This window comes from Salvelinus namaycush, chromosome 7 (assembly GCF_016432855.1).
Source record: "Salvelinus namaycush isolate Seneca chromosome 7, SaNama_1.0, whole genome shotgun sequence".
Classification (NCBI taxonomy): Eukaryota; Metazoa; Chordata; class Actinopteri; order Salmoniformes; family Salmonidae; genus Salvelinus; species Salvelinus namaycush.
This window is the reverse complement of record NC_052313.1, coordinates 30,156,525-30,175,911: the sequence shown is the minus strand read 5'-3', so window position 1 is coordinate 30,175,911 and position 19,387 is coordinate 30,156,525. Positions and strand designations below refer to the sequence as shown.

The 19,387-nt window shown below is 42.8% G+C and overlaps 1 protein-coding gene across 2 annotated transcripts in view; it reads left to right on the top strand.

Annotated features, from left to right (window-relative positions):
* Positions 1-18,960, top strand: part of sugct (succinyl-CoA:glutarate-CoA transferase) — a 172,627-nt gene extending 153,667 nt beyond the window's left edge. Inside the window, exon 14 of one of the 2 annotated variants that reach the window (XM_038997915.1) lies at positions 16,201-18,960. In XM_038997915.1, the coding sequence (XP_038853843.1) occupies positions 16,201-16,364 (164 nt within the window). In that variant the 3' untranslated portion in view covers positions 16,365-18,960. The remainder of the gene's footprint in view (positions 1-16,200) is intronic. The other variant, XM_038997916.1, reaches the window with a different exon arrangement.
* Positions 18,961-19,387: the final 427 nt, after the last annotated feature.

Here is a 19,387-nt window from a genome sequence, read left to right as displayed (position 1 = left end):
GTTCTTGCCATAATATGGACTTGGTCTTTTACCAAATAGGGCTATCTTCTATATACCACCCCAACCTTGTCACAACACAACTGATTGGCTCAAAGGCATTAAGAAGGAAAGACATTCCACAAATTAACTTTTAACAAGGCACACCTGTTAATTGAAAAGCATTTCAGGTGACTACCTCATAGCTTAGAACCCCCCTGTAATATTTACTGTTCCTTTATCACAATAAAAAAAAGTGACGTTACTTGTTATTCAAATCCAGCAGATGATTCAGAATTCATCAGATGGAATGTCCCATGTATTTAAGGAAAATATCATAGGCCTCATAAATATTGTCAGACATATTCCATTTACTGCAACCTTGACCAGGCCAGGCAGTTTTATGGTAAAGATTGAGAGCCCAAATACTTTTCTCAGTGAAACGGTTGTGGATATAACATTTCTAGTCTTACAATGTTTATTGTATCCCTTTTGGGGAAATGTGTTTTCCATCTCATATCAAACAAATACATGGGTAGGTAGGTTCACCCCGATAAATTGGAGATAGACCTTTGGAAATGGGAGGAATAGGATATAGCCTAGAGAATTCTGTGGTTGTACATAGTCTGTTCACAGGGATTTACATATGTGGCTGACTTGTGGTTGTTTCCGTACAACTGTAGTGGTACATCATAACAATTGACATTTGTATTTCATTATCATATAATATCCTGAACAAAAATATAAATGCAACTTGCAACTATTTCAACGATTTTACAGAGTTAAAGTTCATTTAAGTAAATCAGTCAATTGAAATAAATTCATTAGGGCCTAATCTATGGATGTCACATGACTGGACAGAGAGGGCAGGACCTGGGCCTGGGAGGGCATAGGACCACCAACTTGGAAGCCAGGCCCAGCCAATGACAATTTGTTTTTCCCCACAAAAGGGCTTTATTACAGACAGAAATACTCTTCAGTTTTATCAGCTGTCTGGGTTTCTGATCTCAGACGATCCCGCAGGTGAAGAAGCCGGATGTGGAGGTCCTGGGCTGTTGTGGTTCCACCTGGTTTGCGGTTGTGAATCCGGTTGGACGTACTGGCAAATTCGCCAAAATGATGTTGGAGGTGGCTTATGGTAGAGAAATTAACATTAAATGATCTGACAACAGCTCTGGTGGGAATTATTGCAGTCACCATGCCAATTACACGTTCCCTCAAAACAGATTTTAGAATGGCCTTTTATTGTCCCCAGCACAAGGTGCACCTGTGTAATAAACATGTTGTTAAATCAGCTTCTTCACATGCCACACTTGTCAGGTGGATGGATTATCTTGGCAAAGAAGAAATGTTCATTAAAAGGGATGTAAACAAATTTGTGCACAAAATTTGAGAGAAATAAGCTTTTTGTGTGTATCTTTTATTTCAGCTCATGAAACATGAGACCAACACTTTACATGTTGCGGTTATATTTTTGTTCAGTATATATAAATATTATATGTCTCTAAGTCTCCAATGTTTCCCATGGAATTGTATCTCCAAGACAGTTCTGTTAATAAAGCTTTTCAAAGCATTTATGGTGACATTGAAGAATACGAGTCATCACGGGTTGTGAATACATTATTTGATAATTCGCACATTTAATGAACCACGCTTAAACCTCATCGAAGCAAAATTAGAAAGGCTCAAAATGAGATTGTCATTAGAAACAGTCATTAATCAGATCATCCATGCAACTGAAGGAGATTGATGGAGATGATGATATACAGGGCATTCGGGAAGTATTTAGACCCCTTGTCTTTTTCCACATTTTGTTACATTACAGCCTCATTCTAAACATTTTTTGTTTATAAATGTCCCTCATCAATCTACACACAATACACTATAATGACAAAGCAAAAACAGTTTTTAGAATTTCTTTATGCACATTTATTACAAATAAAAAACTGAAGTATCACATTTACATAAGTATTCAGACCCTTTACTCAGTACATTGTTGAAGCACCGTTTGCAGCGGTTACAGCCTCGAGTCTTCTTGGATATGATATTTGGGGAGATTCTCCCATTCTTCTCTGCAGATCCTCTCAACCTCTGTCAGGTTGGATGGGGAGCATTGCTGCACAGCTATTTTCAGGTCTCTCCAGAGATGATAGACTGGGTTCAAATCCAGGCTCTGGCTGGGCCACTCAAGGACATTCATAAACTTGTCCTGAAGCCACTCCTGTGTTGTCTTGGTTGTGTGTTTAGGATTGTTGTCCTGATGGAAGGTGAACGTTCGCCCCAAGTGTGTGGTCCTGAGCGCTCTGGAGCAGGTTTTCATCAAGGATCTCTCTGTACTTTGTTCCGTTCATCTTTCCCTCGATCCTGACTAGTTTCTCAGTCTCTGCCGCTCAAAAACATCCCAACAGCATGATGTTGCCATCACCATCCTTCACCATAGGGATGGCGCCAGGTTTCCTCCAGATGTGATGCTTGGCATTCAGGCCAAAGTGTTGAATCTTGGTTTCATCAGACCAGAGAATCTTGTTTCTCATGGTCTGAAAGTCCTTTAGGGGCCTTTTGGCAAATTCCAAGTGGCCTGTCATGTGCCTTTTACTGAGGGGTAGCTTCCGTCTGGCAACTCGACCATAAAGGCCTGATTGGTGGAGTGCTGCAGAGATGGTTGTCCTTCTGAAAAGTTCTGAAACTCCCATTTCCACAGAGGAACTCTGGAGCTCTGTCAGAGTGACCATCGGGTTCTTGGTCACCTCCCTGACCAAGGAGGGGGTTCTTGGTCACCTCCCCTGATTGCTCAGTTTGTCCGGGCGGCCAGCTCTAAGATGAGTCTTGGTGGTTCCAAACTTCTTCCATTTAAGAACGATAGAGGCCACTGTGTTATTAGGGACTTTCAATGCTGCTGACGTTTTTTAGGTCCCTTTCCCAGATCTTTGCCTCGACACAATCCTGTCTTGGCTTGGTTTTTGCTCTGACTTGCACTTGTCAACTGTGGGACCTTATATAAACAGGGGTGTGCCTTTCCAAAACATGTCCAAGGAGGCACCTGAGTCTCATACTAAAGGGTCTGAATGCTTTGGTAAATCAGGTATTTACATTTTTTTTATATACATTTCCAAAATGTAAAAAAAAAAAAAAAAAAACTGTTTTCACTTTGTCATTATGGGGTATTGTGTGTAGATTGAGGACATTTTTTTTTTTCATCCATTTTAGGATAAGGCTGTAACGTAACAACAAGTGGAAAAATTCAAGGGGTCTGAATACTTTCCGAATGCACTGTATACAGTATATTACCGGTGTATTTTATATTATTTTATAACTGATTGGTTTGAACCCTGAAGGCTGATAGGCTGTCAGCCGCAGTATATCAGACCGTATGCCATGGGCATGACAAAACATTTATTTTTACTGCTCTAAATATTTTTACTGCTCTAAACCATTTTATAATAGCAATAAGGCACCTCAGGGGTTTGTGGTATATGACCAATATACACCTGCTCGTCGAACATCTCATTCCAAAATCATGGGCATTAATATGGGGTTGGTCCCTCTGCTGCTATAACAGCCTCCACTCTTCTGGGAAGGCTTACCACTAGACGTTGGAACATTGCTTGCTTCCATTCAGCAACAAGAGCATTATTGAGGTCAGGCACTGATTTTGGGCGATTAGGCCTGGCCCGCAGTCGGGGTTCCAATTAATCCCAAAGGAGTTCAATGGGGTTAAGGTTAGGGCTCTGTGAAGGTGTGTCAAGTTCTTCCGCACCAATAAGGACAAACCATTTCTGTATGGACCTCGCTTTGTGCGTGGGGTATTGTCATGCTGAAACAGGAAAGGGCCTTCCCCAAACTTGTGCCAGAAAGTTGGAAGCAGAGAATCGTTGAAAATGTCATTGTATGCTGTAGCATTACCATTCCCCTTCACTGGAACTAACGGGCCTAGCCCGAACCATGAAAAACAGCCCTAGACTATTATTCCTCCTCTTCCAAACTTTACAGTGTGCACTATGCATTGGGGCAAGTAGCGTTCTCCTGGCCAAACCCATATTCGTCCGTCGGACTGCCAGATGGTGAAGCGTGATTCAGAACCTGTTTCCACTGCTCCAAATACCAATGGCGGCGAGATTTACACCACTCCAGCCGACGGTTGGCATTTCAGATGATGATCTTAGGCTTCTGTGCGGGCTGCTCGGCCATAGAAACCCATTTCATGAAGATCCCGACGAGCAGTTTTTGTGCTGAAGGTCGCTTCCAGAGGCAGTTTGGAACTCGGTAGTAATTGTTGCAACCGAGGACAGACGCTATGCGCTTCAGCACTCGTCTGTCCGTTCTGTGAGCTTTTGTGGCCTACCACTTTGCGGCTGAGCCGTTGTTGCTTCCACTTCACAGTAAAAGCACTTACAGTTGACCGGGGCAGCTCTAGCAGGGGAAAAAATGGACAAACTGACTTGTTAGAAAGGTGGCACCCTATGACAGTGCCACGTTGAAAGTCAATGAGCTCTTCAGTACCGGCCATTCTACTGCCAATGTTTGTCTATGGAGATTGCATGGCTGGGTGCTCGCTTTTATACACCAGTCAGCAACGGGTGTGGCTGAAATAGCCGAATCCACTAATTTGAAGGGGTGTCCACATACATACCACATGGCTGTGCTGTATCTAGGCAATCAGCGTTGCGTCGTGCATAAGAATATACCACACCCCCTCGGGGCTTATTGCTTAATTATAATATGTCACAATGGAAAACTCGCTTATTACACCAGCTCTGTACACAAATCCCTGCGTTTTTTTGTTGTTTTCTACTGTGTTTTTAATCCTGAATAGAAATGGCATCTCTTATTCATTCCCGGAGGTAAGAATTTAGCACAGACAGGAAGAGCAGGGTTGCGGTATGGGTTCAAGTGATTTAACAATATAGATAAAAAATGTGTCAAACTCAAGCATGTTTTCAGATGAAATGGGCAGCTCACTGGCCCCAGGGGGTACAGGAATGACAGTACAAGGTTCTTGTTATCTACAAACAGTCTGCCATTTGGTACACTAGGGCAGCTATTGACGTTAATGGGAGGGTCCCAGCGTGAGTTGCCCAGGCTGAAACGTCTCAATCTCCTCCCCACTGCAAACTGACCGAAGCACTCGCTCTCAAAGAGCTGCTTGGGTGCTGAGGGAACCACCGGGCCTCTTAACTCTGACATCAAGGTTCTTTAAGCTGCATTTCCTCCTCAGGCTATTTTATCTTACAGAGCATTTAGGTCACTGTCTGCTGGATGTAGATCCCTCAATGAAGCATTCGTTGTGAGATACACATTTTTGTTTTCTTAAACTCTATTATGGTGGATGGCGGAATCGTGATGCAACAAAGTCATGAAACGTGTGTGTGTGTGTGTGTGTGTGTGTGCGCACATGGCTACATAAAGTACATGCATGTATACAGTCGGGTGTGTTTTAAAAATTGTATGGCAATAATCAGGGAGGAAAAAAGTTTTCTGTGAGATCACAAATGTGACTTTTTCATCCAGACCACTCTGTATCCATTTCTCAGAAGAGAAATGCCCATGAAACATGTATTACACCGTTCAAGGGAAGCCAGGTAGGCTGATTAAAGAGACTGAAAAGGGGCGACTTGTTGCGTGGGTTCAAAGCGCAGAGGATGAAGATGTACTTCAACCGACAGCTCTGCTGTGGAGCTTCATGCTGTGAATGATCCCCCCCCCCCATCTCCACTCCTCTCTCCACCATTTTCTTTGAAACTGGAATAAGAGCCAAAGAGAGTAACAATTGCAAGAGAGAGGAGAGAGGGACACAGTGTCCTGTTTTTTTTTTTTTATATATAATGAGCAATACTTTGTCACGATACATAGGAATGTATTCTCTTCTCATAGCCCTACTTCATCTGACTGCTTTAAAGAAGATCTAAATTCTGATCCTCCCTCCCACATATTTTATTTTCCTTGATCAAACAGATTTGAAAGAAAAGTGTTTGATACATGGTAGCGAGGGGCAAAGGTAGAAGAATGGCTGAGACGTGTCTCAAACCCCTGTCGTCAGGGGTTATGTGTGGTCCGGAGCTGGCAGCGCTACCACTAGACCAGATTCTGACGCACTGTTTCAGAGTTTGAACCCCTCTCACTTCATCTTTGTCCCGGATGTGCTCCCACCCCGCGCAACCAGCAGGGACCAAGAACCTCAAGGGCGTATGTCTGCACATGAGCACCGCTCTTTTGTCCCATTCTTGGCCCTATTTGTGCCAACCCACTGGGCAGACAGTCTTTTTAAAATTCTTTATCTCAATCTTCTGTCGTTTCACAGGGTACCGTCAGGAATGGGCCATACAGAGCGCTCCAGTATGTGTTGACTCACCGCTTATTTAGGTATTTATCGAATTCTCTGTTTTCCACAAATCTCCTGTGGGCCTGTGGGTCTGTTGGCTGACTCATGGGCCACTGAGCACTGAAACCTCAGGCTCGGCGTCATGCTCTTTCCTCCGGAGGGCAGGAAGCCCCGTTGCCCTCTGTCTCACTGGCTTAGTCTCCCTGTCTCTCTCCATCCGTGTCCCCCAAACGGGTTCTTCCTGAATGGGACTGTCTGCATCGGACCGATCCATCCCATTTACAATACTCTGGAGCTGAGCCAAGGCCAGTAATGAGTTGGCATCGACTATGGAACTGCTGGGCACAGAATGTGGGTGGGTGGGTGTGTGTGTACATGCATATTTCAATAGAGGGATTAATCCCTTTGCTTTGCGATGAGGACTTGAGTGTTTCAACTGGTTAATTGATCTCCAATTGAAATGAAAGCAGAGAGGTTGGGATAGACTCTAGATAGAGGGAGAGAGAATCCAACGGAGGACTAGAAAAGGAAGGATGGAAAGACCCGAACAGAACAGAGAGCTTTTTGTGGTGAGACTACGAGGAGCATCTTCCTCCGATAACGGAACAGTGTGGGAAAGCAGATGTGGCCTTGCGGCCGCCCATCGGATCGAAGGAGAGGGGGAGGAAATAGAGGATGTGGTGAGGGCATCGTTCATAACTGCTGAGGCATCGAAAGGCAGAGGGAAACCGCACGTGTCCTCACACGCACACAGCCATGTTCAGGGTCCTGTTCTCCCCTCCTTTCTTTCCCTCCCATCTTTGCTTTCCATTCTGATCTCACATTTTACGGCCTGGCCTCGTCTTTCATTGAAAACAGCCTCAGTCCTTTCGGTGTGTTCTCTCAGTTTTGTAGTTAACCTTCCGTCTGAAAAGTTGGTACAGAGATTTGGGTGTCATATGGGGCATTGGTTTCAGTCCTGCCCTTGTGGTTAATTTGGAAAAGCATTGTATGGCTCTTATTTTTCAATATTGTCTACATCTAAACTGTCTCTCATAACGCAGTATGTCATGGTTCCAGCAAACAGTCATTAGATCAACGGATTTATTGACTCGCAGTGCCAGAGAGAAAAATCACAAACTGGAATCAAAGCAGTGAGGCAACGACACACTTTATGGCAGCGCCCACCAATTGAAAAATCACTATTTCCATTCTGTCGAAAACGTATGTCCTCTACAGAAATGCAATCATAGAAAGCGTCAGGAAATGGTTATAGAATGTTCAGACCTTGATCGGATCCCTCTGAGGACGTGGAGATGTGGCCCTTTATCCTCAAATGGCTTGTTTTTTTTCTGACATCCCCGTGAGTCTCCAAAGCCCATTGAAAAGTGCAGCTATTGATATGTGGTGTAAATACCAGATGACCGACTTTACTGAATACCAAAACTCTGCTTTTGGGTTTCTTTACCGCAATGTCGGTGTCCTTGTGTTGCATTACCCACAATTGTTTAACTTCTGGGGTTGGATATCGTTCGTCAAACAGCAAGGGACCTTTGTTTGATAGTCAATGAAGAGCTTTTGTATACATGGCATAGATTTTGACCAAGAGGGGGATTGTACAGGATACTCATCAGTTTGTTAAGCGGAGCAGCACAGGAGAACCCAAGAGCAGACTGAATGAACCAAGATATTTATTGTAACACAGGGAGAGATGAAGTGCAGATCCAGGGAAGCTTGGATGAGTTGTAGGAAACCAGATGTGGAGGCTGAGGTTGGATTGAGCTGTGTTGGGACAGGGTAAACAGGGCTAGAGGGGAATCCAAGGGAGTGATGAGTTGAATCCAGAACAGGGTAGCAGGGTGGTGAGATGTGGAACAGGAGACAGGAACCAGAGTCAGAGCGGCAAAACTGCAGTGTGGAGGAGATACAGTGTCAGGCAAAGAAATAGGCATAGCGGGATACAGGATATTACACAACAAATAGCTAGAAGCATGACTGACTGAACAGCGATTACGATCCGGCAGAGTGGAATTGGCAGGACTGAGTATTTGTAGAGGTCTTGATTATGGAACGGGTTGCAGCTGGTGAGGATCCGCTCTGGCTCCAGCACACCTGTCTCCCCCTCCCTTTCTGTTTGTGTGTGGTTGGAGAGAGAGAGTGTGTACTGGAGGAGTGGCTGCAGGTTAAGGAGACACCGGATGTCCACTAGGAGGTGTGGCAGGAGCAGATGTGCAAGTGCCCCCCCCCCCCCCCTCCCTATGGGCGCACTACCTGGCTTGTCAGGGTGGGAGGAATGGAAATCCTGTAGGGGGGATGGGTCCAGAATGTGTCAGGGCACCCAGCAGCGCTCCTCAGGCCCGTATCCCTCCCAGTCCACCAAAATACTAGCAACCGTAACCTCGACGGTGTACATCCAAAAGCCGCCGGACGGTATAGGCAGGGTGGTCATCGATGAGCCGAGGGGGTGGAAGAGCAGCTGCAGGGGGAGACAGGAGACTGGAGCAGACTGGTTTAATTAAAGACACATGGAAGGTGAGGTGGATTTAGAGAGAGCTTGGGAGTTTTAGATGCACAGCAGAGGGGTTAATGACATGATCAATCTCAAATGGACCAATGAATCTGGGCGCTAATTTTCTGGAAGCCACTTTCAAGGGCAAGTCCTTAGAAGAGAGCCATACCATTTGGACTTGAGCTGAAGCACGGCGATGGTTAGCTTGAGATTGGGTCCTGGTGGAGTCACGAAAAGCAGCCCGGGCCCTCCTCCAGGTGCGATGACAACGGCACATGTGGTCCTGTACTGAGGGCACCTTGACCTCTTGGGCAGGGAACAAGGGGGGTTGGTAACCCAGGGAACACTCAAAGGGTGACATACCTGATGCGGCGTTGATGAGGGTATTGTGGGCATATTCTACCCAGGGTAGCTGGGCACTCCAGGAGGAAGGGTTAGCCGAAGTCACAGCATAGGGCAGTCTCCAACTCCTGATTGGCCTGCTCGGTCTGGCCATTGGTCTGGGGGTGATATCCAGATGAAAGGCTAACCTTAATACCAAGTGCTGTGCAGAAGGCTCTCCATACCTGGGAAGTAAACTGGGGTCCCTGTCAGAAACTATGTCAATAGGGATGCCATGCAGCCGCAACACATGGGATACCAGTAGGTCCGTAGTCTCCCTGGAGGAAGGAAGCTTGGAGGGGAATGAAGTGAGCCACTTAGGAAAATCGATCAATAATAGTGAGGATGACTGAGTTACCGTTAGATGGAGGAAGGCCAGTAACGAAGTCCAGAGCTATGTGTGACCAGGGGCGACTGGGTATGGGAAGAGGGCGAAGCAGACCGGACGTAGGTTTGGTGGATGTTTTATTCCGGGCACAGACCGAGCCAGCTGATATGAATCCGAGCGTCTTTTTTTTTGTTTTAACCATGGATGACCCAGAACCAGGGGAGAGTTGGGACTGTTGATTATGCGGAAACTGATCTTTTCCTCGTGATTACCAGAGAGACGTAGGATGACTGGAAATGTTCTCACACAGACACGGAAGAGAAGCTTACCATTGAGACCGTTGGCATCGAGAGGTGCATTAAGTGGAATGGTGTCCAGGCCCAACTGGTTAACACCTCGGTCCAGAAAGCGCTCGTCAGCACCTGAATCTATAAGAGCAGATAGAGGAAAAGCCTGGCTCTGTCAGACAAGGTTGGTCTCAAACAGGGGTCTGGGGGAAGATGGGCTGGCGATTTGACTCGACAGTATTTCCCCCATAACGGCCGAGCCTCCTCTTACTGGATGCAGGGAACAAGTGGAGACCAGGTGGCCAACCTGGCCACAGTATAAACACGCCGCTGCCTCTTCTCTGGAGATAGACTGGTCCGGCTGAGCTGCATGGGTTCAGGCTTAGAACATGCCTGGGATAAGGATGCAGTCGGAGGAGAAGGGTAAGGCACTGAAGCAGATGTTAAGGAACTTGCAACCCTACCTACCCTCCGACGCGCCCGGAGGCAGTTGTCAATGCGGATAGTGAGAGAAAGGAGTTCAGCAAGATCAGTCTCCTTCCATGGACACCAACTCACCTTGAGGCTCAGTGAGTGAGTTCCGGATAGCTCCCTGAAGAGCCTCTTCATTTCAGCCGCGCTCTGCGGCGAGGGTGCGGAACTCACATGCCATTTCAGCAACACTCTGGGCGCCTTGACGGAGGGACAGGAGTCGTTTAGCGGCGTCCTTTCCACAGATCGGGTGGTCGAAGACCTTCCTCATCTCCTCCGTGAATCTGCTATAGGAGAAGCCAATGGGTGACAGTCTCTCCCACACAGCAGTGGCCCAGGAAAGCGCTGCACCACAGAGGCAACCAATCAAAAACAAAATCTTGGCTCGTTCACTAGCATAAGAGCTGGGCTGTTGCTCAAATACTAGTGGACATTGTACTAGAAAAGCTCTGCAAGCTCCGAGATTTCCATCGTAGTGCTCGGGAGTAGGAACAGGTTGTGAGCTTTGGGCGAAGGTTTCACTCTGTAGGACAGACATGTTCCGTGAAAACTCATTGATAGTCTCCAGAAGGGTTTTTAGGGATTGTCATGTTGATTGAGCAGGGCGCCTTGACCATTGAGAATTTGGTAGAGAGTATTCGAGTCTGCTGGGTTCATATCTCAGCCGGATCGTACTGTTAACCTGTTATGGCTGCAGGGCGGTGCCGGTACACTTATGACAACAGCCCGTCCAAGTGCAGGGCGCGAAATTCAAAATATATTTTTTAGAAATATTTAACTTTCACACATTAACAAGTCCAATACAGCATATGAAAGATAAACATCTTGTGAATCCAGCCAACATGTCCGATTTTTAAAATGTTTTACAGCGAAAACACCACGTATATTTATGTTAGCTCACCACCAAATACAAAAAAGGACAGACATTTTTCACAGCACAGGTAGCATGCACAAAGCCAACCTAACTAACCAAGAACCAACCAAACTAACCAAGAAACAACTTCATCAGATGACAGTCTTATAACATGTTATACAATAAATCTATGTTTTGTTCGAAAAATGTGCATATTTGAGGTATAAATCAGTTTTACATTGCAGCTACCATCACAGCTACCGTCACAAATAGGACCGAAGCAGCCAGAGTAATTACAGACACCAACGTCAAATACCTAAGTACTCATCATAAAACATTTCTGAAAAATCGATGGTGTATAGCAAATTAAAGACAAACATCTTGTGAATCCAGCCAATATTTCCGATTTTTTAAGTGTTTTACAGCGAAAACACAATATAGCATTATATTAGCTTACTACAATAGCCTACCACACTACCGCATTCATTCATCAAGGCACGTTAGCGACAGCAATAGGCACGTTAGCGATAGCGAATAAACCAGCAAAAGATATATAATTTTTGACTAACCTTGATAAGCTTCATCAGATGACAGTCCTATAACATCAGGTTATACATACACTTATGTTTTGTTCGAAAATGTGCATATTTAGAGCTGAAATCAGTGGTTATACATTGTGCTCACGTAGCATCTTTTTCCCAGAATGTGCGGATATTTTTATGGCACTCAACTATTCTGACCAAATAACTATACATAAACGTTACTAAAAAATACATGTTGTATAGGAAATGATAGATACACTAGTTCTTAATGCAATCGCCGTGTTAGAATTCTAAAAATAACTTCATTACGACATCCAGCTTACGTTATAGCGAGAGAGTGCCCAAAATCTGGGCGCAAACTATTAGTAAACATGTTGCGACAGATATATGAAATAGCATCATAAATGGGTCCTACTTTTGATGATCTTCTATCAGAATGTTGTACAAGGGGTCCTTTGTCGGGAACAATCGTTGTGTGGTTTTAGAATGTCCTCTTCTCCAGTCAATTAGCACGGAAAGCTAGCAAAGTGGCACGAAGCTCTCCTGTCTGTACTGTATAAGGTCCCACAGTTGACAGTGCATGTCGGAGCAAAAACCAAGCCATGAGGTAGAGGGAATTGTGTGTAGTGCTCTGAGACAGGATTGTGTCGAGGCACAGATCTGGGGAAGGGTACCAAAAAATGTCTGCAGCATTAACGGTCCCCAAGAACACTGTGGCCTGCATCATTCTTAAATGGAAGAAGTTTAGAACCACCAAGACTCTTTCTTGGGCTGGCCGCCTGGCCAATCTGAGAAATCGGGGGAGAAGGGCCTTGGTCAGGGAGGTGACCAAGATTCCGATGGTCACTCTGACAGAGCTCCATAGAGGAACTCTGGAGATGAGAGAACCTTCCAGAAGGACAACCATCTCTGCAGCACTTCACCAATCAGGCCTTTGTAGTAGAGTGGCCAGACGGAAGCCACTCCTCAGCAAAAGGCACATGACACCCCACTTGGAGTTTGCCAAAAGGCACCTAAAGGACTCTCAGACCGTGAGAAACAATATTCTCTGGTCAGATGAATCCAACATTGAACTCTTTGGCCTGAATTCTAAGCGTCATATCTGGATGAAACCTTGCACCATCCCTACGTGAAGCATGGTGGTGGCAGCATCATGCTGTGGTGATGTTTTTCCGCGGCACGGACTTGGAGACTAGTTGGGATCGAGGGAAAGATGAACGGAACAAAGTACAGAGAGATCCTTGATGAAAACCTGCTCCAGAGCACTCAGGACCTCAGACTGGGACAAAGGTTCACCTTCCAACAGGACAACGACCCTAAGCACACATCCAAGACAACGCAGGAGTGGCTTCGGGACAAATCTCTGAATGTCCTTGAGTGGACCAGCCAGAGCCTGGACTTGAAGCCAATCAAACATCTCTGGACAGACCTGAAAATAGCTGTGCAGCGACGCTCCCCATCCAACCTGACAGAGCTTGAGAGGATCTGCAGAGAAGAATGGGAGAAACTACCCAAATACAGGTGAAACAAGCTTATAGCGTCATAACCAAGAAGACTTGAGGCTGTAATCGCTGCCAAAGGTGATTCAACAAAGTACTGAGTAAAGGGTCTGAATATCTATGTAAATGTAATATTTCCGTAATATCAAGCACAGGTCTCTAGCAGAAGAGGAATACCTGGTGTGGTAGTCTTAGGTTGGCCTACTCCAAATCATCATGGTTCTGACACACACACAAACACAAGCTTTGCATGTACATCAACCCATTTAAATACCTTTCACCTTCATAAATCAGCATAACGTTAATAACCAGTTTATTTACACTTCATGTTGTGTCCTGTAATTCTTAGTTTGAAGTGAGAGAACCTTTCGTTTTTCATAAGACATCCATAAAGACTCTATATCGGCAGGTAGACTAGTGGTTAGAGCGTTGGGCCAGTAACCGAAAGGTTGCTGGATCGAATCCCCGAGCTGACAAGGTAAACATCTGTCATTCTGCCCCTGAACAAGGCAGTTAACACACTGTTCCCTAGTAGGCTGTCATTGTAAATAAGGTTAAATAAAGGTTAAATTTAAAAATATCCCAAAACACTGTACTTTAAGTCAGACCCCTTTGGTCATTTATAACACATACAGTACATAAATGGCTTGTATCATATGATGCTGTACTTACTATAAAGTCAGCCACCTATGGTCATTCATAACACATACATAAATGCCTTATATCATATGACACTCTACTTACTATAAAGTCAGACACATTTGGCCATTCATAACACATTCTGTACATAAAGGCTTAATGATATAAACACAAATGTATTAACACTTATGTAATTATCACTAACAGCTAAAACAAATAAACATTAAAGACATTTTTAAACATACATACATTTCCTTGTATTTGTACATTTTTTAAACAATTCAAATACATTAACTTTCACAAAGTCCAGCAATGCAATTACATTGAACATTGCAAAGGGCTGTGCATAGTGTAGCTTGACCCTGAGCTAGCAGACAAATGGTTGCCTGCTGGAGGTACTGCATGTTGGTTCCATCCTTAAAAGTAACAACAAAGAAAGGTAGCATGTCACACCATCTGGATAAGGCATTTCTGTGCTATGCCAGGAACTCTAAATGGGGAGATGGGGAAACTCCATTTGATTCGTATGATTATATTCCTCTTTAATTTACAAATCTCATGATGTGACCATGAGACGTGGCTGTATCTAGAGGGATTTTTATATAGCTGAGCCTGCTAGCTAGCTACATTTAGGCTAGCTAGCTAGCAATTGCTGTGAAGTCACCAAAAGTATTTGAAATAACAATTGAGGTAGCTACAATGTAATCTAACTCAACACTCAACTACAAACTACACTGAACAAAAATATAAACGCAACATGTAAAGTATTGGTCCCATGTTTCATGAGCTGAAATAAAAAAATCCCAGAAATGTGCCATATGCACAAAAAAACTTATTTCTCTCTAATTTTGTGCACAAATTTGTTTTCATCCCTATTCGTATGCATTTCACCTTTGCCAATATAATCCCTTGTGTAACCACGCCAGTCCAGGAACTTCACATCCGGCTTCTTCACCTGCAGGATCATCTGAGGTGTTTTGTGGGGAAAACTAATTGGCTGGGTCTGTCTCCCCAGTGGATGGGCCTGGCTACCAAGTGGATGGGCCTATGCCCTCCCAGGCCCACCCATGGCTGCACCACTGCCCAGTCATGTGAAATCCATAGATTAGGGCCTAATACATTTTTTTTTCAGTTGACTGATTTCCTTATATAAACTGTAACTCAGTTAAATCTTTGAACTTGTTCCATGTTGTGTTTATTTTTGTGTTCAGCATTATTTAAATAAACAAAGGGTAAGTCAATTGTTGTTCATTTTCCAGTGGCACCACAAGTGTGCATTTGATTTGCGAACTCGCCATATGATCAGCGTCAAGTCAGCAACACTAAAAAAGTATGTCAGAATTTTTCAAATTATCAAAATAAAAGTCCCCCACGTAATAGTAAAAAAGTGTCAATGACCTGTATTTATTCATGATATATATATCATAAATAATAATACGAAGTGTTGCTGGCTTTATACTCCACCCATTCCATAGGCGGCCACAATGCAAATCACTGTATATGGAATAAATAATCATCACATGCAATTACTGCTCTACAGAAAACCTGCTAACCAAACAACATTGCAGGGCATGCTCACTGAATTAAAGGGCCATCTACACAAAAAAATCTAAATTTCTTAGATTTTTACCAAACCTCAAAAGTCATCCCCTGGTGTGGTTTAAGCATTGTTGTGAAGACAGAAAATGACATTTGGTTGTTTTCTATTAAAAAAAAGTGTGAAGAAAATGGGAAAACCTGAAAGAATGGGGGAAATCCAAAACCGAGAGAATCTAATTTCGGGGATAAAAAAAACAACATTTTAAAAGGCCGTACCAACGTTTTTTGATGTGCATGACTGCACTTTAGAGTATGTGTCATCCTGCAGTACACCATTTCGGAGAAGGTTAAGGTCAGGTCCAATATTGACAATGCACCCAAGAGGGAAAGAGGTTAGGCCATCCTATAAATGTTTTAGAGTAATATAATATATATAATTTATCAGACGCTTTTATCCAAAGTGACTTACAGTCATGTGTGAATAAATTATTATGCATGGATGGTCCCGGGAATCAAACCCACTATCCTGGCATTGCAATGCTCTACCAAGATGCATGGCATGGTTATAAATGCTTTGTGAAGGCTCAATTTAATGATTTATAAGGCCTTTATTAAGCAGTGCCAATTTTACCTTTTATAAAGCACATGTTTATGTCATATTTGACATAGTGGGTTGTCACATTTGACATGGGTGGTTATGTCACACAGTTATGCCACATTTATGAACCCTTTATAAAGCATGACATACGGTTATAGATGATGTGTAACACATGTAGTGTGTTATGAAGGCTTTATGAAGCATTTACAAGCTGCACTAAAAGTCGGAAGTTGTAGATTGTTTTTAGTGTAACCAATTTGTATCTACTCTTTTTCCACAGGGCCAGCGGTCCGATTCAGCACCTTTGAGAGCAGGGAGCCGATGCCCCCTCCCATGATTGGTCAACACACTGTGCAGGTTCTCAGAGAGAGTCTGTCCTATAGTGATGATGTCATCAATCAGCTGCTGGCATCAGGGACAGTTGCCCAGAATGAAGTGCATTGAGAACTGTGCTCTATCTCAATTCTTCTTTCCTGATAACTACATAAGCACCACATAAAGGAGGTGAAGAGAGCGGATGCAAAGAATCTAGAAAATAATAATTGAGAAAGAGCACTGGTGAAATTGGTATATGAGAAATGTGCACACCCTGGATGGAGCACAACTGTTAACCAATGAAAACTTTCATGTTCCACCTAGGGTTGCAAAATGCTGGTAACTTTCCCAAAATTCCTAGGTTTTCCAGAAATGTCAGGCATTTCCACCTAAGCCCTGTTTGGACTCTGCAGGATTTTTTGTGTTACTTCCGTTATACAAAGGTTTTGCTTTTGTAAACCATGAATAACCATCAGCGAGCAAAATGAAACCACAAATGTAGCAATAATGACATAATGATGTATGTACACACCCTTTCCATAGCCAACTAGCATTTTATTTGCATCTCTCCTGGGGCTCAATGGCATCACTTTGTGATTCACACTCTACCGTAGGTCTGACATTTCACTCAGGCCAGTGAAATAAGGAAAACATTTCAGCCTTTGGAAGGATATCGCTTAATGCTATATTGGTGGTCAGTCATCACTCATTACTGCACTTAAATCCTTTATATCACATCCAGAGTTGATCCATGTTCAGCAAGTGCACATTTGTGCTGGAGATGCATACTTTTAATGAACTTATAAATGATTATTGTAATGAAATGTGCTTTACAAATGTAACAAATTATTATTATCAACCAGTGAGATCCAACTAGGTGATTTGTAATTGTTGACCTGACATTCATTAGAAACAAATAAAATGGTTCTGAACATTGTTGTTATTTCACAGGACTATTTGTCTTGTGACCATTAGCTATGTTTTGCCTCTTAGCTATTGCAATTAAACATTTCTTATGGTTCAAAACACTCAAATGAAAAGATTAATCAGCACATTTTTTATTTTAAAAAAATCCGTATGATATTTAAAACGGACGTATCCTTCTAACTAATGTTGCAAAAAGGAATCTGAATCTTAAAAAGGATGACAAATGTAACTATCTTGTTGGCAATGTCCTGGGTGTGATGGATATATAGTGGATGCTACAGATTACAATGTTCCATGTAATGGGGCAGTTCCACAGTAATGGAATTACTCTTTGAATCCGATTTTTCCCTTAAAAATGTTTGCCAAACAGTAACCATTGATATCAAAGTTTAACGAACCATACAATTCTATGCACAAGGACTGTTTTAAACAATTTTAACAAAAAATGTTCACAAAAACACATTTACTAGAAGAACTGTACAGATGCAAAGTTTTGTAACAGAATTACAGTAAATTCTCAGTCAGCTTTTTTTATGTGACCACGTTTTCCAAAAAGCTCTGTTAAATATCTGCTCCGAATTAAGATTCCAAGAGTGGCGTGTCAGCTATGACATAACACCTTGAGTTTAAACAAATATATTTTTGTTAGTGAATTACAGTAGGTGAAGAGAATTTACACGCGGTAAAGGAATTACGGTAACAGAATTACATCATGGGTCCCTGATCTGTACTATACCGAAATGCATATGAGTATCATTCTCTTCATGGTGATGCATCCTGAATAGGTATACAACTGTAGAACTGTCTAATATCCTTCTTTGGCATATTTGGGTATTATTCTACACACGGGCTATAATGGTAATGAGCTCTGACCCCAAACAAGATCACATTTGGTTGGTGCGGACCAGACCAAATCTGAAACAATCTTAGACGTCTTTGTTTCATAAGTTTGGACATCACAGCACAGTAGAGCACAGTACAGTACAGTAAAGTAGATGTATTTAGTACGGTACATTATACTGTACCCTACTTTGCTGTACATTACTGTATTGTACTTTTCTTTAATGTACTGTACTGTGCTGTCCAAACTTGTGGAACATAGACTTCTGAGATTGTTTCCGGCCAGAGAGAGGAAGAGTGAGAGGAAGGCATTGTCCAAACTGTTTTCACAGTCTTGCTTTGACCACCAAATGACAGAAAGAGAAAAAAACATAACAGTGTGGCAGTTGAAGGGAGGACAGTAACAAGTGATCCAACTGTGGTTTGTGACTACTATGATTTCCCATTGTAGACAATTCAATTGCAATAAATCCATTATGGGTTTTTCAGTAATTCCATTACCGATTTGGTCACAGAATTACGAGTTTCATCACTATATAATTCATAAACAAACTTGATATCTGTAAATACACTATAACTATTGATATTTAAGCCTTTACTTGTTACATCTGTGAACTTTCATTATCCTTCCACCTCATGAGGGAGAAATTAGAAAATATCTTAAAGATTTGTTGGTTTTTGGTAACGGAGCTACAAGGCACTAGGAAATGTTTCTTAAACTTACACAAGGCAATTAATTTCTCCAAAACGAAATATAAGTGTTGATATTAGTTGGTAGGGGTCTTTACTTCAACAGTAATGTGTTTTAATGTATTTCTAATACCTTTTAAGACTTTTTCTGGTATATGTCGTCTGAGACCCCTTTTCCATCTGCCTGACCAGAAATCAAAGCATTTGCTTATTCCTAATTTTAGGATGGAAGATTGTTGAAAAATGTATATATGCCTTAATAAAATTAGAAAATATATATAGACTCTTATCTTTCATTTGACACCCAATTTGACATGCTCCCAATATGACATGCTCATGGGTCCTTTTAGATGGATATAACCAATGGCTATAGAGTACCACAGTATCAGTCATAATACCCATGAAACCTAGCGGTCATGCAGGGAAATGGTTGCAATCGTTTTTCCACCATTCATTTTTCCCATAAGGGATTTTAGAAACACTTAAAATAATGGCTGTTTCGAATAGGCTTACCCTGGTGTGACATTTTGATAACTGTGTAAATCTCTCTAGGATAAGGTGCCTTTTATCAATATATTCGCTTGTACAATCCATTCGGAAAGTACAGCCTTATTCTAAAACGGATTAAATTGTTTTTTTCCCTCATCAATCTACACACAATATCCAATAATGACAAAGCAAAAACAGGCATTTAG